The 25,496-nt window shown below is 38.1% G+C and overlaps 1 protein-coding gene across 1 annotated transcript in view; it reads left to right on the forward strand.

Moving 5' to 3' along the window:
- Positions 1 to 25,496, forward strand: part of LOC150079447 (prostatic acid phosphatase-like) — a 193,373-nt gene that overhangs the window by 38,605 nt on the left and 129,272 nt on the right. Inside the window, exon 3 of the mRNA XM_090383075.1 lies at positions 273 to 353. Coding sequence (XP_090239201.1) covers positions 273 to 353 — 81 coding nt within the window. The remainder of the gene's footprint in view (positions 1 to 272; positions 354 to 25,496) is intronic.

Here is a 25,496-nt window from a genome sequence, read left to right on the forward strand (position 1 = left end):
CATATGGGTGGGGGTATTCATCTGAAAATAAGTAACATTAGTCTTCTCCTCAGGCGAAGCGTTACTTATTCGAAGTAGTGCAATATCATGGCAACTTGTTGTGAAGGTATTTACAATATGAGATATAACTTAAAATGATGCCGTTTTGCTAACATTCTGTTAATTCAGATTTGGCTATGTATTATTGATGCTTTCACACTATACTTATACATAGTCTAGACTTTTCCATAGCTTGAGGCTTCAGCCCTAAATGCTTTATATATTTTATTTAGATTGGTAAGCAGCAGAACTATGTCTTAGGTAAATATTTAAGACGTCGCTATTCAGATTTTCTTGGTAAAAGTCCGCGTTTGGTAAGTTCATAGTTAATTATTAATTACAAAAATCTTTAACTTTTTATAATTTTATTCCTTAGATATCAATGTCATTAAAATTATTAGCATGCACTGTCTGCCATGTTCTAGGACACTAAATCTAAAAATATCTGTTTAGAAAAAAGAAATTTTTAATAATGAGTATGGTCCATGAGCTTTAATGACATCCGTATCATCTTGGAGGACACCTACAAGGTTTTGGTGTATGGAGAATTAGATTCCATCTCTCCTTTAAAGCTACAGCTGGTTCTCTGCTTGAACTACGATATATCTTATTCTGGCTCTCAGTTCTTCAACAACATTCCAAAGGTGTTCATTTAGATTCAGATCTGTGCACTGTTGCTGGAAATGGCAGGTTCACATTATTATTCTCCCTAAATCATTGCTTTATTTACTGTACTTTGTGACAATGAGGATTGTCATTCTGATGCAAATATGGTTCCCTCTCCAAAGAATCTCCACAATGTGGGTAAGGCAGAATTGTTAAGAATGTCACAATAGGCAGCTGCATTCATGGTTTCATCAGTGATAACCAGTGGACCAAGTCCATACCCACTACCATCACTGAATTGCATTATTAGTGTAATGCAATACAAGCTGGGTGAAACTGTTCTTTGAACATACACCACACCCAGATACATACAATGCATGCCTGGAATGTGATTCTGGACCTGTGACATGGTGCATTATCCTATTGGAAGAACCCATTCACAAATGAATACTCTGTAGCTACAAAGGGATCTACCTGCTGGGAAACAATTAATTATTAATTCATTATCAATTCTGTGTCATTAAAATGTGCACTAATATCAAGGGATCCAATGTGCACTATGAAAATACTCTCCCACACATTCAAAATAAGTGAATTTTTTTTACTGCTGCATGGCGATTAAAGCTTAATGATTCCTTGAAACACTGCTTTAGTTTCCTCATCCTCATAGAAAATCCTGAGATTACTACTAACAGGATGGGTCTATGGACTTGTTGTTTTTGCCATATTCTGTTGTCCTCCCATCAGTGTGAAAACAGCAGGAACCAGGACATTTCAGACCTGGCAACATTTTCCCAATCCTCCACTGCTTGGTATTGGTGCTCCTGTGTCCACTACAACCATATCTTTCTGTTTTTGCTGACAGGAGTAGAATCCAGTTCAGTCATTGCTGCACTAGCCATTTATGACAAGGTATGATGAGTTGTGCATTCTGACATGCCTCTTTGCCACTTGTACTAGATTGTTATTTGGCTGACTGTTGCCTTTCAGTTACCTTGCACAAGTTTTATCAGCCTTGTTGGGCTCTCACATCAACAAGCTGTTTCGAACTACAGGATCATCATTGGCTGAATGTTATTATTTATTATTATTATTAATATCCATATGATGCAAGGAAGCCTGAGGCTTATGCTGCACCAGTGAAAAAAAAAAAAAAAAAAAAAGTTCCCGAGTAACCCTGAGAGAGAGAGAGAGAGAGAGAGTCAAAAGTAGAAGGGAATCACCAAGAAAGAGAAGAATGATGATATCCAGCTCAGGACCCTGGGTGTGCCAAGCCCATACTCACCAGATGTGAGCCCCCGGGGTTCAAAAGTAGAAGGGAATCACCAAGAAAGAGAAGAATGATGATATCCAGCTCAGGACCCTGGGTGTGCCAAGCCCATACTCACCAGATGTGAGCCCCCGGGGTTATGTTATTTGGTTATTGGACCAATCTCTGTACACCTGAGATACAGTCGTATGGGAAAATCCTAGCAGAGTTACAGTTCGGAGATATTCATACTGGTGCAGCTGACTACCATACTGCCTTCGAAATCCCTTAAATCTTTCTAGTTACCCATTCTTGTACTGAATTGCATGCATCCTACATATCTGCCTAGCTGCTTTATATTGCATAATGCAAATGTGATGGTGTAACCAAAGGAGCATTCCATTTCGTGAAATGGCTGTGTACTTAATGAAGTGTCCACTCGACGTATGTTCTACTACTACCGTTATATCCAGTGTCTACTGTCTCTATCCAGATAGGCAATGACATGCATTACAGAGGGACAGCTTCAGCTTTGAGCCACTGTACAACTATGGTAACTCATTTTATGAAGTGGTTTTCTGATGATTCTATACTTTCCCAGTTCTCTCACAAGATTCAGGAACACAACAAGTTTCAGCACAACAGATCACAGAGTGGATAGTTTTTGCATGTCTGGACCTATGTCAGGGTGCTGTTGCTTACACAAACACACCATCCTCTCAAGGGAGCTCATTAAGATTGCTTTTGCAATTTGTTCTCAGTCTTCATTTCAATTGTTGATATCCTCTTTGTGCATCATTAATTAGCATTAGCATTAGTAGAGGCCATTTGATGCAAGAAAGCAAGCTTATGCAGCATCAGCCAAAAAAAAAAAAAAACCCCACTTCCACTTCACCCCTCTGTTCGTTCAAAATACCTGTCCAGCTGAGCCTTAAACTTATTTAGGCTATCAACCTCCACCACAAGGGATGGAAGTCTGTTCCACCAACCAACCACCCGCTGGCTAAAGGCAAATTTCTGCACGTCTATCCTACATCTGTCTTTCCTCAATTTGAATTTATGCCATCTCAGGTGATTTTTCTGAGCTAGAGAAAGAATCCCATCAGCATTGAGCATGCTTAAACCATTCAAGACTTTATACACCTCTATCAGATCACCTCGCTGGTGCCTAGTCTCCAGACACTGTAATTTGCAAAACTTAAGCCTTTCTTCGTAAGAGCACCCCTTTGTTCCATTCACTAATCTTGTTGCCCTTCTCTGTACTTGTTCCAGCAGCTCTACATCCTTCTTGAAATGAGGCCTCCAGACCTGTATACAGTACTCTAGGTGTGGCCTGACCATTGCCTTATACAATGGAATAATCACCTCCTTATCCCTGCTGGAAAAATTCCTGTATATCATTGACAATACTCCATGAGCTACTCTTGCAGCCCGTCTGCACTGCTCAGAGAACTTCATATCTGCCTGCACAACCACCCCCAAGTCCCTTTCATTCTCTACCACTGTCAGTGTAGTACCACAGAGTTGATACGTTGCTCTGGGGTTGCTGTTTCCCATGTGTAGTACTTTACATTTGTCAATGTTAAACTTCATTTGCCACCTCTCAGCCCATCTGCTCAACCTTTCCAGATCCTGTTGCAGCAGCATAGTGTCAGTAGTGTCCTTGACAACCCTGCCAACCTTTGTATCGTCTGCAAACTTGGACATTAAGCTTGATATACCATCATCAATATCATTTATAAATACAGAAAACAATAATGGACCCAACACTGAGCCCTGAGGGACTCCACTAATAACATTAGTCCACGTTGAGCAGTGTCCATTGATTACCACTTTCTGTCTTCTCCCCCTCAACCACCCCTTTATCCATAGTAGCAATTTGCCTCCAATGTCACACTGCTCCAATTTGTGTAGCAGTCTTCCGTGTGCAACAGTATCAAAAGCCTTTCTAAGATCCAAGTATATAATATCAAAGTTATTCCCTGCATCCAGTTCTTTTGTGACTGCATCATAGTATCCAATCAAGTTGGTCAGGCAAGACTTCCCCTTAACAAAACCATGCTGTGTCTGAGCTATAACTGAAGTCTTGCTTAATGATCCTGCAGTGCTTCTTTAACCAGTGCCTCCATTAATTTTCCTGGAACAGAAGTTAAGCTCACAGGTCTATAATTACTTGTGTCAGCCTTTGATCCTCCTTTGTGAATTGGGGTCACATTTGCACATTTCCAGTCTATGGGTACTTCCCCTGAGTCCAAGGAAGCTCTCATAATTATGGCTAAGGGTTTGCTTACTTCCTTTGCTGCCTCCTTTAATATAACTGGATAGATCCCATCCACCCCGGGTGCCTTTCTTGTGTTTATCTTCAACAGTTTCTCCTCCACTTTACTCCCAGTTATTTCAAGATTCTGTAGCTTACTGCTAGAGTTGAATATACCTCTGGCATTCCCCTTGCTGAATAACTCCTCATGTGTGAATGTCAATGCAAAATATTCATTTAGTTTGTTATCTACCTGAGCAGGATCATGAACAGTTGAACCATCGATATCAAGTGGACCAATCTGATTCATACCCTTCCTTCTAGAGTTTACGTAAGTAAAGAACTCTTTGCTGTTTTTCTTTGCATCCCTTGCCAAGGATTTCTCGTAATCTGCCTTCGCCTGCCTAACCTCCTTTGTAACTTGGTTGCATATCAACTTGTATCTATCATAGGCTTCTGTGTCATGTGTTAATTTGTAAGTATCCCATGCATTTTTCTTCTCTGCCATATGCCTCATTAGTTCATCTGACATCCATTTTGGCCTAAACCTTGAACAATATTTCTTAGTTGATAAGTAAAGCCTAGTAGCTTCCAAGATAAGTTCTTTGAATGCTTCCCATTTTGAATTTGCTGTTGGTAACATCATCAGTTGGTCCCACTGTATAGAATTTAAATACTGTCTCAGTCCATCGTAGTCGCCTTTACAAAAGCAATAACCCTTCCCTTTACCCCTAATGGTAGTTACCTCTTTGAGTAAATCCCACTTCAGCACACTGTGATCACTGCCACCTAGTGGTTCATTTATCTGCAGATTCTTAATGCATGAAGAATCACTGCTGATAATCAAATCAAGAGTATTACTCCCTCTAGTTGCCTCCCGAACATGCTGATGTAGAAAACAATCATCCAATAAATCCACAAAAGCCCTGCTAGTGTGGGAGTCACCAGCCCCCAAATTCCAGTCAATATCTGGGAAATTAAAATCTCCCATTATAAGACTTCTGATTTACTGGCCCACTCTATTTCCCTGTACAGTTCCTTATTATACTCATCAGAGTCATTAGGCCTATAGCACACTCCTACTCTCAATTTTGATCTCCCAATGCTTATGTCCCACCAAACTGACTCAACACTGCACTGTCCAGCGATGTCAACTGGCTTCACTTCCTTGGTTTTTATGTGTTTCTTAACTAATAGCATAACCCCTCCCCCCTTCCTAACCTGTCTATCCTTTCTATAGACGTTGTACTCCCCAAATTGCAGTTCTGCATCCCTTATATCTGTGTGACACCACATCTCTGATATCCCAACAATATCTGCCTTTGATGTTTTGAGCAATACCTCAAATTCATCAAATTTATTTACTAAACTCCTAGCATTGGTGTACGCGCAAGTATACCTGCACCTGTTTCTATTCTTAGCTACCCTAACACAACCCATGTGTTTACTTGTACCGCAATGGCTCCCAGCAGTCTCTGAAATACCATGCATCTTGTTTTTCAGGCTTCTGCTCATTCTAATAGAAGCAGTGCAAGAATCTCTTTCACCTCTGCCAGTGGCTACTGTCAATCTATTGGTCTTTGTCTCCCCCCAAGCTAGCAGTTTTCCGACCCACCTAACACTGCCTCGATAACATCAGCAAATATTCTTGCACCCTTTCTATTTAAGTGTATCCCATCCCTGTAGAAGCAATCTCTCCTGTTAACAAGTACAGTCCAGGCTGAAAAAAATTCTACCCCTTGAGCCTTGCACAATCTTTCCAGGGCCCAATTGATCGACAAGGCTCTCATCATATACTCCCTCCTATCGTGTCTGGGCAGAATTGCAGACACTTTCAAATTCAACCCTAATTCTCGGCTTTTGTTCTACAGTGACCTGTACTTGTTAAGTAATTCTGCCGGTTTCCTACTCATAATATTATTAGTGCCAATGTGTACAACTATATCACCTTTTGTCCCCTTAAAAGATGATAATAGTGGCCTCCTGCTTGGAATGAATGGTTGCACCACCTCTCGTGTTCCAGTGGCATGTGATACTTCTAGGAGTTTAGACATACTCTCTTTCTGGTATCCAGACATTTCCATTTCTATAACTACTGTGCTGCCTCTTGTGAAGGGATCTGCAAAGTGTGATGAAAAAATTTCAGTGACTGACTTTGTATCTTGAAATTGCAGTGTTGTAGCAAGTGATGACTTGTTAAAACATGTTTAGCAACTCACATAGACAGTAAAGCATGAATCTTTATGTGCAGTCAGTCTGAATTAGTGGGTGTTGAATAGACAGGATTTTGTGTTTAATTGCATTTTAAATTGAATGATCTTGCTGAGAAGTGAATTTGCATTAAATTTTGTTTCAAATTACGGAAAAGTGTGAGAGGAAGCAATATAATTAACACAAGACTTGGGAATGCAACAATTTTTCAGTCTAATTTGTGTCTCACATGTGTGATTGTGACTAGAAACAAAGGTCCAGTCCTCTCAATTCTCCTTCCTGTCTTCTCCAAGGTGCATATAAAAAGCAAGGCAGCCTTGATTGAATGTGAAGGTCACACTTGTTATATTTTTGACTTGGAGAGCATTGTTCATCATGAACCTGCCAGAAAAGTGGGGTTCAGGGAATTAGCACTTGCATCATGACAATGCCCCTGCATACCCAGTGCTTTCCATTCAAGAGTTACCTTCAAAGCACTATCACTGTTGTCTCCCATCCACCATACTCACATTATTTAGCTTCTTATGATATTTTTTTTTGTTTCCAGAGCTTAACACTTCTTTAAAAAGGTCACAGATTTGAAATGACTGAGGAAATCAGCGTAGCACAGAAACTAATAGCAATTCCAGAAGATACCAACACATGAAATCTGTATGTAGTGTCAAGGAGACTACTTTTAAGGAGATCCATCCAAATAGCTGATAAGCATCATCATTTCCTAAGTATTATCTCATAATCCAGACTTGTTGGTAACACCTCATATGCCTCAATAAAGAAGCTGTTTTGCAATGATTTAATACCTTTTACATAGCTTTCTTCAGGCAACAGTTAAAATCATGGAAGATTTTATGTCAGTGTAACACGAAATTAATTTTAGAAACATATAATACATAAATAATAATTGTGGCTTATTATTATATTTTATATCTTAAAAACAAACAAACAAACAAACAAACAAACAAAAAAAAAAAAAAACCTGAAATAGGTTTCCACTCCTCAGCAAATCAATCTCATTAACTTTGTATGTGTTGTATTTTTATTTATGGTATACTAAAAAGTATACCATACATACCATACACGGCTACTATACTAAAAACATGTACAGTGGACACCACTTATATGATCACTTTGGGACATAGCTTAATTGATAACAAAAACCGATGAAACAAGAATGCAGCCGTTCAGCACTGTTTATTATGCAGAGTGGAAATGTGTACATAAAAAGGTGGAAGTGGACAGAAAGAAAATAAAAATCAAGGAATATAAAATACTTTAATTTGACTGTTCACTATTCCTTCAAGAAAGACATCAATAAAAATGAAACTGTCAGTATTTCTGGAAATCCATAAAAACCATTAAAAATAAATAAATAAAATATTAAAATAAAGAATTATATTATTAAGGTTTAATGCTCTACTGAAAAATAGTCAGACTGGTACGAGTGCAGATACAGTACTTTCTTTCGCAGAGTAACAATACCAACAGTCATAAACTGTATGAAGCAACAGCAGTAACTAGACATGCAACGTGTCGGAGTTCAAGAATAAATAAATTGTTACATAATCACTTCCACTGCATATGCATAAACCACAATTGGGCAAAAAAGCAGTAACACGAACTGAAGCAGTGATTACAATAAACATCTTTTTCTGTGTATTTTATTTTTATGTATATCCTCTCTCTATTAGTATACACCTGATTGGGACTTCAAAAAAAGTGATAACATTCATGATTACAATAAGCAACATACATTGTACTACATTCATTATCTGCTATGGAGTTCTGCACTGAATCTGCATTTGTGTCCTTTGGAAATAAACCAGGACTTCAAAGTCCCAAAAGCTTTAATAAGAAGTGGGTAATCAATGAAAGTTCAAAAAAGGAAGCTGAAACATATGTACAAAGCTTAGCAGTATTTGTTTAATTTAAATGGAGAGCTCAGTGATCATGTTTTTGTTATTTTTTTTCCCCACTGGGTTTAAAACCAGCTGTGAACATCAGTATTCAGTATTTTTTTTTATTTATTTTTTCATTTTTATAAAAAATATTCCAGTGAAAATTGAACATTAAAATTTATTACTTAAGAATATGTAACTCCAGGGGCTCACATCTAGTGAGTATGGGCTTGGCACACCCAGGGTCCTCAGCTGGATATCATCATTCTTCTCTTGGTGATTTCCTTCTACTTCTCTCTCTCTCAGGGTAACTCAAAATTTTTTTTGGCTGGTGCAGTATAAGCCTCATTGCACCATATGGCTAATAATAATACTAATGTGCAGCAGTTTCAAAATCTTTCCTGAAATCCAAATATATGATTCAAAATTATTTTTTTCATCCAGTTCCTTTGTGACCACATCATAGTATCCAATCAAATTGGTCAGATAAGACTTCCCCTTAACAAACCCATGCTATGTCTGAATTATTATTGCTGTCTTGTCTAGATAATCCTGCAATGCTTCTTTAACCAGTGACATCATTATTTTCCCTGGAACAGAAGTCAAACTAACAGGTCTGTAATTACTCGTGTCACCCTTTGATCCCCCTTTGTGAATTGGAGATACATTTGCACATTTTCAGCCCATGGGGACTTCCCCTGAGTCTAAGGATGCTCTCATAATTATGGCTAAGGGTTTGCTTACTTCCTTTTCCATCTCCTTTAATATAACTGGATAGATCCCATCTTCCCCAGGTGCCTTTCTTATGTTTAACTTCAACAATTTCTCCTCCGCTTTGCTCTCAGTTATTACAAAATCATTTAACTCTGTGTTAGAGTTGAATAAACACCTGGCCCTCTCCTCCTTGAATAACTCTTCATGTGTGAATGTAGATGCAAAATACTCATTTAGTTTGGCAGCTATCTGAGAATAATCATCTACATTCAAACCATTGATATCAAGTGGACCAATCTGATTTAACCCCTTCCTTTTAAAGTTATTATAAGTAAAGAAGTCTTTGCTGTTTGTTTTTCTCTGCATCCTTTGTCAAATATTTTTCATAATCTGTCTTTGCTTGCTTAACCTCCTTTGTGACTTGATTACAGACTAGCTTATATCTACCATAGGCTTCTGTTTTGCCTGACAATTTATGTGCATCCCATGCATTTTTATTCTCTGCCACGAGTCTCATTATTTCATCTGACATCCATTTGGGCCTAAACCTAGAGCAGTATTTCTTAGTTGGAACAAAAAGCCTAGTAGCTTCCAAAATTAATTCTTTGAATGTTTCCCATTTAGAATTTTCTGTTGGTAACATCATCAGTTTGTCCCACTGTATGGAACCTAAAAAAATCTCTGAGACCACTGTAGTTGCCTTTCTGAAAGCAAAAACCCTTCCCTTTACTCCTGATGGTAGTTACATCTTTAAGTAAATCCCACATCAGTACACTGTGATCACTGCCACCTAGTGGTTCCTTTATCTTTAAATTCCTAATGCATGAATAATCACTGCTGATAATCAGATCAAGAGTGTTACTCCCTCTTGTTGCCTCTCTAACATGCTGCTGTAGAAAACGATCATCCAATAAATCCACAAAAGCCTTGCTAGTGTATGAGTGACCAACCCACCAGTTCCAGTCTATATTTGAGAAGTTAAAATCCCCCATTATAAGACAATCTGATTTACTCTCTATTTCTCTGTATAATTGTTCATTGTAATCATCAGAATCATTAGACCTATAACAAACTCCTACCTTCATTTTTGCTTTACCTGTGCTTATGTCACAACAAACTGACTCAACATTGCACTGTCCATCTGTGTCAACTGGATGCACTTCCTTAGATTTTATGTGTTTCTTAACTAACAGCATAACCCCTCCTCCCTTTCTATCCTGTCTATCCTTTCTGTACACGCTGTACTCCCCAAATTCCAATTCTGCATCCCTTATATCTCGGTGGCACTGTGTATCTGATATCCTAACAATATCTGCCTTGGATATCTTAACCAGCACTTCAAATTCATCAAATGTATTTACTATACTCCTAACATTGTGTGTATATTCAAGTATACATACAACAATTTAAACTTAAGCAATATGTCTGAAAGGGAAGCAGCAGTAAAATTAAGAGTGCCTCAGTCATCTTTATTAAATTTATTAAAATCACATCACACATTAAACACTAATGTGATTAGTGAAACCAGATAAAGGAAGTGTGAAGGGAAATGCCAAACAGTAGATGAAGCTCTGTTTGTTTGGTTCAAACAGGCTATCTCATTTAATGCACCAACCAATTGTAGCATTCTTCTTCAAAAAGCTAATGATTTTGCTGAAAAAAGTACACAAAGTGTTTAAGGCAACAGACAGATAGCTAATAAGATGGAAGGAGAGGCATGATATTGTTTACAAAAAATGTCATGGAGAAAAATAGGATTCCGATAGTTCTGCATCTGACAACTGGTTGAAAATCTCTTGGCAAACTGTTTTAAGCACTTATAATCTAGAAGGCATTTTTAATACAGATGAAACAGGATTTTATTAAAGGGCTACCCCAAACCATTGCATGATATTTAAAAATTCCTCTGTGTCTGCAGGAAAGAAGATCAAAGACAGGATTATAGTTGTTTTAATATGCATCATGACGGGAACAATCAAGGTGAATCTGTTAGTTTTAGGTAAGGGATAATCACCTAGCTGTTTTTAAGTAGTAAAACAGCTGCTGTTCAGTGTGCCAATAAGCACTTGGTTGACAGCTTCTTTAATTGAAGGTTATCTTTGTAAATGGGAATTGCAGTTGGATAGGAGAAACAAAAAAATTGCATTGGTTTTGGACAACTGCCCAGCTAATCCAAAGTTGACTTTCAAAAACATTGAATTAGTTTTTCCACCTTCAAATTCCATGATCACTCATTCAACCTCTTGACCGAACAATAAAAACCTTTAAGACCTTTTATAGATTGGATGTGAGATGAAGAATCATCCAGTCTGTAGATTATGGTTAGTAATAGTAATAGAGGCATGTGATGCAAGAAAGCAAGCATATGAGCTTATGTAGCATTAGCCAAAAAAAAAATTCACACAACCGTTCACTCTAAAAGTTTGTCCGGTTCCTCCTTGAATTTATTTAAGCTATCAATGTCCACAACGACAGATGGAAGCTTGTTCCAGCAATTAACCAACCGCTGGTTTAAGGCGAATTTCTGCACAACTATTCTACAACAGTCTTTCCTCAATTTTAATTTATGCCCCCTCAGGTTCGTAATCTCAGCAAGAGGAAGAATCCCAACAGAATGCAGCGTGCTCAACCCATTCAAGGCCTTATATGCACTTCAATCAGATCACCTTGCAGGTGCCTAGTCTTCAGCCACTGCAATTTGCTGAACTTAAGCCTTTCTTGGTAAGAGGTCCCCTTTGTTCCCCTCACCAAACTTGTTGCCCTTCTCTGTACATGCTCAAGCAAATCTACATCCTTCCTAAAATGAGGCCTCCAGACCTGTAGAGAAAATACTCAGTCGTGGCCTGACCAATGCCTTATACAGAGGCATTGGTCAGGCCACGTCACCTCCTTTTCCCTGCTAGCAGAATTCCTATATACCATTGACAAAACCCCATGACCTGCCCTGGCAGCCTGTCTGCATTGCTCAGAAAACTTCATATCTGACTGCACAATTACTCCCAGGTCTTTTTCATTTTCTACCACCTTAAGTGTAGTACCACACAGTTGGTATGTTTCTCTGGGGTTACTTCTACCCATATGCAGTACTTTGCATTTGTCAAGGTACACCTGTATGCAAGGCTTGGCCTGACCATTGCCTTATAAAAAGAGATAATTATCTCCTTTTCCCTGCTAGCAAAATTCTTGCATATCATTGACAATTCCCCATGACCTGCTCTGGCAGCCTGTCTACTTTGTTCAGAAAATTTCATATCTGACTGCACAATCACTCCCAGGTCTTTTTCATTTTCTACCACACTAAGTGTAGTACTACACAGTTGCTACGTTCCTCTGGGGTTACTTCTACCCATATGCAGTACTTTCCATGTAATAATAGTAATAGTGGCATGTAATGCAAGAAAGCAAGCTTATGAGCTTATGTAGCATCAGAAAAAGAAAAAAAAATTCACACAACCATTCCCTCTAAATGTTTGTCCAGTTCCTCCTTGAATTTATTTAACCTATCAATTTCTACAGTGACAGTTGGAAGTTTTTCCAGCAAATAACCACCTGCCGGCTAAAGGCAAATTTTTGCACATCTATTCTACAACTGTCTTTCCTCAATTTGAATTTATGCCCCCTTAGGTTCGTAATCTGAGCAAGTGGAAGAATCCCATCAGAATTCAGCATGCTCAACCCATTCAAAGCCTTATACACCTCAGTCAGATCACCATGCAGGTGCCTTGTCTCCAGCCATTGCAATTTGCAGAACTTAACCCTCTCTTGGTAAGAGGATCCCTTCATTCCTCTCACCAATCTTGTTGCCCTTTTCTGTACACGCTGGCACCTCCGTAGCCAGGCGGGCAGTAGCAGCAGTGCTTAGCACACGCTCCTTGATTAGTCCGGGGTTCGAGCCTGTGACCACCAAATACAGAGGATGCGGATAGATCAGGAAATGACCACTGCATATTCCCCAAGCAATATGGCCTTAGTTGCTAATGCTCCTAAAAACCAAATAACAAACAACAACAACTGTACACGATCAAGCAAATCTACATCCTTCCTAAAATGAGGCCTCCAGACCCGTACACAAAATACTCAAGTCGTGGCCTCACCATTGCCTTATACAAATGGACAATCACCTCCTTTATCCTGATAGAAAAATTCCTGTATGTCATTGACAAAAACCCATGACCTGCTCTTGCAGCCTTTCTATATTACTCAGAAAATTTCATATCTGACTACACAATTACTCCCAGGTCTTTTTCATTTTCTGCCACCCTAAGTATAGTACTACACAGTTGGTACGTTTCTCTGGGGTTACTTCTACCCATATGCAGTACTTTGCATTTGTCAATGTTAAACTTCAGTTGCCACTTCTCAGCCCATCTGCCCAAATTTTCTAGATCCTGTTGCAGTAGCACACTGCCATTACTGTTATTAACAGCCCTGCCAACCTTTGTATCATCTGCAAACTTCGACATTAAGCCTGATATACCTTCATCAATATCATTGATAAATATACAAAACGACATTGGGCCCAACACCGAACCCTGTGAGACTCCATTAATAACATTAGTCCATAAATAGCAGCATCCTTTTTTTACCACAATCGACCACCCTTTTATCCATTGTAGCAACTTACTCTTAATACCATTCTGCTCCAATTTGAACAGTAGTCTTCCATGCACAACAGTGCCAAAAGCTTTCCTGAAATCCAAGTATATGATATCAAAATAATTTTTTGCATCCAGTTCCTTTGTAACCACATCATAGTATCCAATCAAATTTGTCAGATAAGACGTTCCCTTAAGAAACCAATGCTGTATCTGAATTATTGCTGCAGTATTGTTTAAATGATCCTGCAATGCATCTTTAACCAGTGACTCCATTATTTTACTCAGAACAGAAGTTAAACTAACTGGTCTGTAATTACTCGTGTCACCCTTCGGATCCCCCTTTGTGAATTGGGGATACTTCTGCACATCTCCAGTCCGTGGGGACCTCCCGAGTCCAAGGATGCTCTCATATGGCTAAGGGTTTGCTTAGTTGCTTTGCCACCTCCTTTAATATAACTGGATAGATCCCATCCACCCCAGGTGCCTTTCTTGTTTAACTTCAACAATTTCTCTTCCACTTTGCTCTCAGTTATTACAAAATCATTATGCACTCTGCTATAATTTGATAACTTTCTGCCATTTTCAAACCTTAATAACTCCTCATGTGTGAATGTAGATGCAAAATACTCATTCAGTTTGTTTACTATCTGAGCAGGATCATCAACAGTCAAACCATCGATATCAATTGGACCAATCTGATTCATTCCCTTCCTTTTAGAATTTATATAAGTAAAGAAATCCTTGCTGTTTTTCTTAGCATCCTTTGCCAAAGATTTCTTGTAATCTACCTTCGCTTGCCTAATCTCCTTTGTGACTTGATTACAGACTAGATTCTATCTGCGATAGGCTTCTGTTTTGCCTGATAATTTATATGCATCCCATGCATTTTTTTTCTCTGTCATGAGTCTCATTAGTTCATTTGATAACCATTTAGGCCAAAACTTTGAATAGTATTTCTTAGTTGGTATGAAAAGCCTAGTAGCTTCCAAGATTAATTCTTTGAATGCTTCTTATTTTGAATTTGCTTTTGGTAACGTCATCAGTTGGTCCCACTGTACAGAATTTAAAAACTGTCTGAGACCACTGTGGTCACCTTTACAGAAGCAAAAACCCTTCCTTTTACTTCTAATGGTAATTATATCTTTAAGTAAATCCCACATGAGTACACTGTGATCATTGCCGCCTAGTGGTTCCTTTATCTGCAAATTCTTAATGCACGAATGATCACTGCTGATAACCAGATCAAGAGTATTACCCTCTCTGGTTGCCTTTCGAACATGCTGCTGCAGAAAACAATCATACAAGAAATCCACAAAAGTCTTGCTAGTGTGCGAGTGGCCAACCACAAGTTCCAGTCAATATCTGAGAAGTTCCCCTATTATAATACATTCTGATTTACTAGTCCACTCTATTTCTCTGTACAATTGTTCATTGTACTCATTCGAGTCATTGGGCCAATAACACACCCCTACTCTTATTTTTGCTTTCCAGTGCTTTTGTCACACCAAATTTACTCAAAGTGCACTGTCCATTTATGTCAACTGGATGCACTTCCTTTGATTTTGTTTTTCTTAATTAACAACATAACCCCTCCTCCCTTCCTATCCTATCTATCCTTTTTGTACACACTCCTCAAAATCCAATTCTGCATTCCTATCCGTGTGACACCACGTCTCTGATATCTTAGTATCTGTCTTTGATGTCTTAAACCAACACTTCAAATTCATCAGATTTATTTACTATACTTCTAGCATTGGTATACATGCACCTAGTTTTATTCTTAGTTACCTTAACATAAGGTGACCATTCATCCCTGATTTTCTGGGACAGTCCCTGAAACAAGACTTGTGTCCCGAATTATTTTCCTACCCGAATTTGTTTCCGATTCTGTATTTCTTCCTTAAAGTTATAAAACAATGAATATGAGACTGGAGCCATGATTTTGCTGTTAAAATTAAAACTATTAAAATTCTGCTAATCTGGCAACAGTGTAACCGTACTGTGAATCTCCACGGTCTCAACTCGAACATTTGGCCCAGGGCTGTGATCAGTGATGAATGAGACATCAAACTGGTGGAATGACAGGTTTCTCGTAGGTGTATTTTCGTAGCGTTGAACAATTGACTTTCTATTTACTATGTGTGTTTACTGTGTTATTAAATAAAAAAATTATGCAAGATTAAAACTGTAAGTTTGTATGTTGGTTTAAATCCCACATGAGTACACTGTGATCGCTGTCACCTAGTGGTTCCTTTATCTGCAAATTCTTAATGCACGAATGATCACTGCTGATAACCAGATCAAGAGTATTACCCTCTCTGGTTGCCTTTCGAACATGCTGCTGCAGAAAACTAGTAAAGTTTTAAGAAGCACTGCAGGATCATCTAGACAAGACTTCAGTTATAGCTCGGACACAGCATGGTTTTGTTAAGGGGAAGTCTTGCCTGACCAATTTGATTGGATACTATGATGCAGTCACAAAAGAGCTGGATGCAGGGAATAACTTTGATATTATATACTTTGATCTTAGAAAGGCTTTTGATACTGTTTGTATGTTGGTTTGTATGTTTAAATTTTAAATTAATTACATACTTGTTATTTTAGAATTATGAGTTCAAAAAAGTGAAAGGCTCACTTCAGCAGATCATTACAAGCCCAATTTTCATTTATTTTTACAGTTAACAATGAAAGCACTTCAGTACAGTGCACTGTGTGCAATTTGACATTTTTTATAGCCAGTGGTGGAAATTCTTCAATAACAAGGCCACATGAAAACACAAAAGCACAAAACTGAATTGGAAGCAAAATCTCATTCTGGAAGTATCAGTAACTATTATTGCAAACTTGAGCCACCAAAATCCAAATGTGATTTAGCTATTCATCAAGGTACTTACGCCTATTGGCTCAGGGCTGTGCAGTCCATGCTTCGAAAATTTTCAAAGCATGGACTGCACAATGAGTTTACAAAAGAAATTTTCAGACAAAAAGTTTTAATGCTCAAGAACAAAGTGCGAGGCAATTGTAAAAAAAATATTTTACCTTTGGTCGCTATAAGAAATAAAAAATGAACTTAAAAACACTGATTTTTGTCACCTTTTCTTGTGATACTTTGAATCAAAAATTTTTAAAGTTACTTCCAATTACTGTACGTTATTTTGATGGATACAACATGCATGCTCCGATCAATAATAAAGTCTTAACCTTTGTTGAAATATCAGGTGAAACAGCTGACATTATTTCTTCAGAAATCATGAAAACAATTGCATCTTGAGTTGGATAATAAGGTAATCAGACTTTTGGCCAATAACATGAACAAAACTTTGGAGGTTTTCTATGAAGAGGCAAAGAAATTGTTATAACTAAACTTAAAACCCAATTAAACAGAAACATAATTGGTCTTGGCTGTAATGCACATATTGTACATAATTGTGCTAAGGCAGATTTTGATTCAATGCCCATTGATATTGAAATACAGGCTGGCCTCGATTAATGCGATTAATTTGTACCGCAAGCGCATCTTGCAAAACGAAAACACATTAATCAAATATAATAATCAATAGGAAAAATTATAATTGGACCGTGACTTTCAGGAATGTCCATAAAGAATTTTAAAAATACCTTTTAAATAACTTTTTAACTGCATGTCATGTAAAAGATAATAAAAATAATAGAATTAAATGTTTATTGCTCAAAATATATAATGGAGAAACTAACTATTTGCTACGGAAGTATTTGAACACAGTCGTTTGAACAGTTTTGGCTTTCTTTTTTTCATCATACAATTTCCGATAGCCGACAACCAGTTCTCTAGGCCCTGGCGAAATAACATGCTTCTTTCAATGTTAGGATCAACATCCATTACCTTTTGTTTAAGGTTCTCTGTGATATGAAAGATTTTGCCTAGTTCTTTTACCGTTATCTCCTTTGCAGTAACATTTTTATCTGGCTCACACTCTTTTTCTTCAGCTTCTTCGTGCACACGCTGTTGCTCTATTTGAAGGAGATCATTGTCATTTAGCTGTTCTGAATGCGAATTCAGTGATTCTCAAATGTTAGCCGCATCCAAGCATTTGAAACCAAGGTTTTTGAACTGCATCTTTGAAGCCAGTAAACTCGTTTGCACAATGGGGTTAAAGATGCTTCCAAACTGTTCTCATATTGCTGGCTGTTACTTCTTCCCATGCTGCATAAATGTTTTCAATGGCTACTCGTATGTTATATTTTTTCCAAAATTCTGGTACATAAATTGCACTATCTCCTGTTGTAGCTTCAAGTGCCTGTGCAAAGGTTCTACGGAGATAGTAAGCCTTGAAAGTTGCAATCGTCCCCTGGTCCATGGGTTGCAATAACGAAGTCGTATTCGCCGGCTAAAAAACAACTTTCACATTTTCATTTAAGTCGCTAAGTGCAGAAGGATGTCCAGGTGCATTATCTAAAAGCAACAGAGCTTTAAAAGTAAGATTATTTTTCTTGCAATAGGCTTCAACTGTTGGACAGAAATAAGACGTAAACTAGTCTTCAAATAGGGCTTTGGTCATCCATGCTTTTTTATTTGAATGCAAAATGACTGGAAGAGTGCGATGGCTGTATCCTTTTAAAGCCCTAGGATTTTGTGTATGGTACACAAGCATAGGCTTCAATTTAAAATCACTTTCAGCATTATCTCCTAATAAAAGTGTTAGCCGATCTTTTGAGACTTTATACCCAGGTTGTGATGCTTCATTTGCAGCCAAATAAGTTTTAGTTGGCATCCATTTCCAAAATATGCCCGTTTCGTCTACATTAAATATTTGCCGATCATCGTATTCAGCATCCTGAATGATTTTTTGCAATTCTGCAGGAAATTTGGCTGCAGCATCTTCATCAGCACTAGCAGCTTCCCCTTGTTACTTTAACATTATGCAGTCATGCTCGATTTTTTAAACGTCCAAACCACCCTGAACTAGCAACAAATGTTTCAGTCTCCCCTTGATATTTTGTTTCTTTGAGCTTAGTAAAAATGTTAATAGCTTTGCTCTGAATATTGTCCTTAGATAATGGAATTATTTTTTGATTGCAATCTTCTATCCAAATTGATAAAAGACTTTCCATTTCAATCATTATTGAAGTTCTGTTTCTGGTATTTTGTAAAACAAAAGAAGATGATGAAACTTTACCTTTCTCTTTATATTCGTCCTTGCGGCTCAAGACTCAAGATAGTTCGTATGGTAGATTCACCGTATCCTAGATCTCTTACGATTTTTGCATGGTTTGCACCACTTTCATGTTTTTTAATAACTTCAAGTTTATCAGCTAAAGTAATAACTTTTCGGGTTTTTTTATTACAATCATGTTGTTTTTCGCTCTTTCTTTTATCCATAATTAATAGGGGTAGAAAATTAATGGGCCTTGAATGGGTTGAGCATGCTGAATTCTGATGGGATCCTTCCACTTGTTCAGATTACGAACCTAAGTGAGCATAAATTCAAATTAAGAAAAGACAGATGTAGAATAGATGTGTGGAAATTTGCCTTTAGCCAGCGGGTGGTTAATTGCTGGAACAAACTTCCATCTGTCGTTGTGGAAGTTGATAGGTTGAATAAATTTAAGGAGGAACTGGACAGGCATTTGGAGGGAATGGTGTGATTTTTTTTTTTTTGGCTGATGCTGCATAAGCTTATACACATGCTTTCTTGTATCACATGCCACCACCACCACCACTACTACTACTATTAGAATTTTTAAATACGTCTGCACGTGACTTTATTAGCTGGAGACAAACAAGTAACACGTCTACTTGGTTGATGGAACACACTGAGGCGGGCAGTGGGCAAACGCTTGTTTATTGGCAGTCAGACATTTAGTGCATGATTTGAATCTTTTTCAACTATCAGAAATCAAAGATCGCGTTAACTGGAAATTTGCATCGCGTAAAGTAAAAAGTGGTATAATTTTTTCAAATCATGGTAACCAAAAACCGTGTTGATCAAACTAGCGTTATGCGAGGCCTGGCTGTACTTGTTACGAAAATATTTGGGTATTTCCATATATACACAGTTCGCATAGAATGCTTAAAAGATTTTTGTGATTTTGTTGGACAGAAATACAAAAAAATATTGGGTTAAACTTTACTTTACCCGGCACTGAAGTCCTTTTTTATGTCAGAAAACCAGTGTTCGAAGTGCTGAAACAAATTTTTGATAGAAGTGACACAGAACCGTCGAACCTTTGCTCATTCCCAAGCTTCTCCTTTTCACGATACAGTCGAGATGCTTGAAGGTAATGATAAGTGTGCTACGGAATCGGAGGCGTCTCCGTAGCCAGGTGGGAAGGAGCAGCAGTGCGTAGCACACGCTTCTTGATTAGACCAGGGTTCGAGCCCATGACCACCAAATACAGAGGATGCGGAAAGGTCAGGGAATGATCACCGCATATCCTCGGAGCAATATGGCCTTAGTTGCTAATGCTCCTAAAAACCAAATAACAAACAAACAAACAAGCTACGGAATCGGCATTAGTTGAAAAAATCTATGGTCAAAACTGGAGACACAACGAGATGAAAATTTTATTCCACACATGATGAAGAAACAATTAATAGATTTAGTGGATTTAGATTTATTTTGAAACATCAAAAGAATTTTATGATACGGCCTTATTTAAAAGCTTGGAACAAAAACAATTAAGATTTATCAGATTTAAGCTGCTTTCTTCTGAATCGGGTTCTTCTGAGAGAGAATTTTGATATGGCAATTGATCTATTGTCGTCAGAGTGTCAAATACTAAATATCAATCGCGATGAGCTTTTTGATGAATTTACTTGCAAACATATTTATTGGGAAGAGATAATGAATGGTTCAATTCTACAGCCCTTGCTAAGAAATGGTGCGAAGCTCTTCTTCATATGAAAGAAAATAATGTGCCGCATGCTAACATGAAGAAAGTTGTTAGTATTGTGATGTGCCTGCCTGGAAGCAACACTTTTGTTGAAAGTGTTTTCTTGCATTAACTACATTTGTAACGATGAAAAATCACAGCTGAAAGTGGAAACAATGCGAGCTATCATAACTATCAATCTCCTTCAAATAGAGCTTTAGGGTTGAATTTGAAAGTGTCTGCAATTCTGCCCAGACACGATAGGAGGGTGTATATAATGAGAGCCTTGTCGATCAATTCAGCCCTGGAAAGATTGTGCAAGGCTCAAGGGATAGAATTTTTTTTTCTGCCTGGTCTGTACTTGTTAACAGAAGAGACTGCTTCTACAGGGATGGGATACACTTAAAAAGAAAGAAAAGAAAGAAAGGGAAAACTGCTAGCTTGGAGAAGGGGGATACAAGGACTAATAAATTAACAGTAGCCACTGGCAGAGGTGAAAGTGATTCTTGCACTGCTTCTATTGGAATGAGCAGAAGCCTGGAAAACAAGATGTAGGATGTTTCAGAGACTGTTGGGAGTCATTGCAGTACAAGTAAACACGAGTTGTTTTTAGTTTAGGGTAGCTAAGAATAGGAACAGGTGCATGTATACTTGCGTGTACACCAATGCTAGGAGTTTGGTAAATAAATATGATGAATTTGAGGTATTGCTCAAAGCATCAAAGGCGGATATTGTTGGGATATCAGAGACGTGGTGTCACACAGATATAAGGAATGCAGAACTGGAATTTGTGGAGTACAACGTCTACAGAAAGGATAGACAGGATAGGAAGGGAGGAGGGGTTATGCTATTAGTTAAGAAACACATAAAATCCAAGGAAGTGAAGCCAGTCGACATTGCTGGACAGCGCAGTGTCGAGTCAGTTTGGTGTGACATGAGCATTGGGAGATCAAAATTTAAAGTAGGAGTGTGCTATATCTGATGACTCTGATGAGTATAATAAGAAAGTGTACAGGGAAATAGAGTGGGCCAGTAAATCAGAGAGTCTTATAATGGGGGATTTTAATTTCCCAGATATTGACTGGAATTTGTGGGTTGGTCACTCACACACTAGCAAGGCTTTTGTTGATTTATTCGATGATTGTTTTCTACATTAGCATGTTCGGGAGGCAACTAGAGGGAGTAATACTCTTGATTTGATAATCAGTATTGATTCTTCATGTATTAAGAATCTGCAGATAAAGGAACCACTAGGTGGCAGTGATCACAGTGTGCTGAAGTGGAATTTACTCAAAGAGGTAACTACCATTAGGGGTAAAGGGAAGGGTTATTGGTTTCGTAAAGGCGACTACGATGGTCTGAGACAATATTTAAATTCTATACAGTGGGACCAACTGATGATGTTACCAACAGCAAATTCAAAATGGGAAGCATTCAAAGAACTTATCTTGGAAGCTACAAGGCTTTGCATACGAACTAAGAAATATTGTTCAAGGTTTAGGCCTAAATCAGTGCTTCTCAAAGTGGGTGATATCACCCCCTGGGGGAATTTGAATTATCCATGGGGCGTTAGGCATGAAAGGGGCAACAGGGGGGGCGATAGGCATGAAAGGGGGCGACAGGGGGTGGATTGGCTTGTAATGGCCAATCACCATCAATGATTGGCCATTACAAGGGTTTTATGACTTATTTAAAAAATGCTGTGCCAAATATTATTACTGTTCATTGTGTCATTCACCGTCAGCATTTAGTTGTGAAAAACCTTGGTGATCAACTGCACAATTCTGCACAAACTGTTATTACTGCTACAAACAAATTTAAAGCACATTCTTTGAATGATTGTTTATTTCGAAAGCTTTGTGATCAAAACAGTGAATTTGAATGATTGCTACTTCACTCCGAGGTTCGGTGGCTGTCAAAAGGCAACTGTCTCAACAGATTTTATGAACTCTTTGGTACTGTTGTTGAGTTTTTTGAAGATAGGAACAACGACCTTAGTAATGACCTCAAGAAAATGAAAACTGATATTGCTTATCTTGCAGATTTATTTACTAGATTCAACTCAATGAACTTACATTTACAAGGACAAGATGTAACTCTTATTAAGGCAAAAACTCAGATTTCAGCATTTCATTTAAAATTAAAGCTTTTTATGCACAACGTAGGATGACGTGAATTGTATCAATTTCCAAATCTGTTGGAAATAGAGAAAAAATCAAAAATAGCTGATGAAACTCTACTAACTTTTTGTAATCATCTAGAAATGTTGCACAGAGATATGCAGGAAAGGTTCGAAGATCTCCTTAATTTGAAAATACCAGATGGTGTTATAAATCCTTTTTTAAACAGTGATGATGGTGAACCTTTTGTAGAAGAAGAATTGATTGAGTTACAAAATGAAGTTGAACTGAAACCAAAATTCATATCAGGAATTTTGGTTACAAAAGAAAATCCCTGACCATTATCCTGCATTGTGGGGAATTGTAAAAAATTACTTATTTCTTTTCCAACATCATATCTAGTTGAAACCGGTTTCAGTGCTGTATCTCAGTTGCTAACAAAACAGATAAATTGTCTGGATGTTGTTAAACGTGGCGATTTACGACTTCTACTTACAGATATTAAACCTAATATTTATAAGCTAATAAATCTCCATCAAGCTCATCCATCGCATTAAATATTAAAATATAATTAACTATTTCCATTAATATCATGACTTATTTATGTGATTAACTTTAATTTTTATGACTTAATTTAAGTGACTATAACTGACTTTATTTATATAGTTGTAATTTTTTACGATGCAGTAAATAGTTTTCTTTATAATTCACACACATACATGCGGAACTGTATTTACGTTTTTGGAGGCAAACAGACAAATATTCATTTCAGTTATTTAAAAAAAAAAAAAAAAGCCCTGGCGAGTGCTTTTTTTAGGGGGGCGGTGATCCAAAAAAGTTTGAGAAGCATTGGCCTAAATGGATGTCAGATGAACTAATGAGACACATGGCAGAGCAAAAAAATGCATGGGATACAGATAAATTAAGACGTGACACAAAAGCCTATGATAGATATAAGCTGGTCTGTAACCAAGTCACAAAGGAGGTTAGGCAGGTAGAGGCAGATTATGAGAAATCTTTGGCAAAGGATGCAAAGAAAAACAGCAAAGAGTTCTTTACTTATGTAAACTTTAGAGGGAAGGGGATGAATCAGATTGATCCACTTGATATCGATGGTTCAGCTGTTGATGATCCTGTTCAGGTAGCTAACAAACTAAATGAATATTTTGCATCGACATTCACACATGAAGAGTTATTCAGCGAGGGGAATGCCAGAGGTGTATTCAACTCTGGTAGTAAGCTAGATAATAACTTGTAATCTTGTAATAACTGAGAGTAAAGTGGAGGATAAATTGTTGCAGATAAACACAAGAAAGGCACCTGGGGTGGATGGGATCTATCCAGTTATATTAAAGGAGGCAGCAGAGGAAGTAAGCAAACCCTTAGCCATAATTATGAGAGCTTCCTTGGGGAAGTACCCATAGACTGGAGATGTGAAAATGTGATCCCAATTCACAAAGGAGGATCAAAGGCTGAAACAAGTAATTATAGACCTGTGAGTTTAACTTCTGTTCTAGGAAAATTAATGGAGGCACTGGTTAAAGAAGCACTGCAGGATCATCTAGACAAGACTTCAGTTATAGCTCGGACACAGCATGGTTTCAGCATTAGCATTAGTAGAGGCATTTGATGCAAGAAAGCAAGCATCAGCATCAGCATCAGCATTATGCAGCATCAGCCAAAAAAAAAAAAAAAAAACCCACTTCCACTTCACCCCTCTGTTCGTTCAAAATACCTGTCCAGCTGAGCCTTAAACTTATTTAGGCTATCAACCTCCACCACAAGGGATGGAAGTCTCTTCCACCAACCAACCACCCGCTGGCTAAAGGAAAATTTCCGCACATCTATCCTACATCTGTCTTTCCTCAATTTGAATTTATGCCCTCTCAGGTGATTTTTCTGAGCTAGAGGAAGAATCCCATCAGCATTGAGCATGCTTAAACCATTCAAGGCTTTATACACCTCTATCAGATCACCTTGCTGGTGCCTAGTCTCCAGACACTGTAATTTGCAAAACTTAAGCCTTTCTTCGTAAGAGCACCCCTTTGTTCCATTCACTAATCTTGTTGCCCTTCTCTGTACTTGTTCCAGCAGCTCTACATCCTTCTTGAAATGAGGCCTCCAGACCTGTATACAGTACTCTAGGTGTGGCCTGACCATTGCCTTATACAATGGAATAATCACCTCCTTATCCCTGCTGGAAAAATTCCTGTATATCATTGACAATACTCCATGAGCTAGTCTTGCAGCCCGTCTGCACTGCTCAGAGAACTTCATATCTGCCTGCACAACCACCCCCAAGTCCCTTTCATTCTCTACCACTGTCAGTGTAGTATCACAGAGTTGATACGTTGCTCTGGGTTTGCTGTTTCCCATGTGTAGTACTTTACATTTGTCAATGTTAAACTTCATTTGCCACCTCTCAGCCCATCTGCTCAACCTTTCCAGATCCTGTTGCAGCAGCATAGTGTCAGTAGTGTCCTTGACAACCCTGCCAACCTTTGTATCATCTGCAAACTTGGATATTAAGCTTGATATACCATCATCAATATCATTTATAAATACAGAAAACAATAATGGACCCAACACTGAGCCCTGAGGGACTCCACTAATAACATTAGTCTACGATGAGCAGTGTCCATTGATTACCACTCTCTGTCTTCTCCCCCTCAACCACCCCTTTATCCATAGCAGCAATTTGCCTCCAGTGTCACACTGCTCCAATTTGTGTAGCAGTCTTCCGTGTGCAACAGTATCAAAAGCCTTTCTAAGATCCAAGTATATAATATCAAAGTTATTCCCTGCATCCAGTTCTTTTGTGACTGCATCATAGTATCCAATCAAGTTGGTCAGGCAAGACTTCCCCTTAACAAAACCATGCTGTGTCTGAGCTATAACTGTTATAATTGTTTTGTTAAGGGGAAGTCTTGCCTGACCAATTTGATTGGATACTAT

This window comes from Mastigoproctus giganteus, chromosome 10 (genome assembly GCF_048544385.1).
Source record: "Mastigoproctus giganteus isolate SK-2022 chromosome 10, ASM4854438v1, whole genome shotgun sequence".
Lineage (NCBI taxonomy): Eukaryota > Metazoa > Arthropoda > Arachnida > Uropygi > Thelyphonidae > Mastigoproctus > Mastigoproctus giganteus.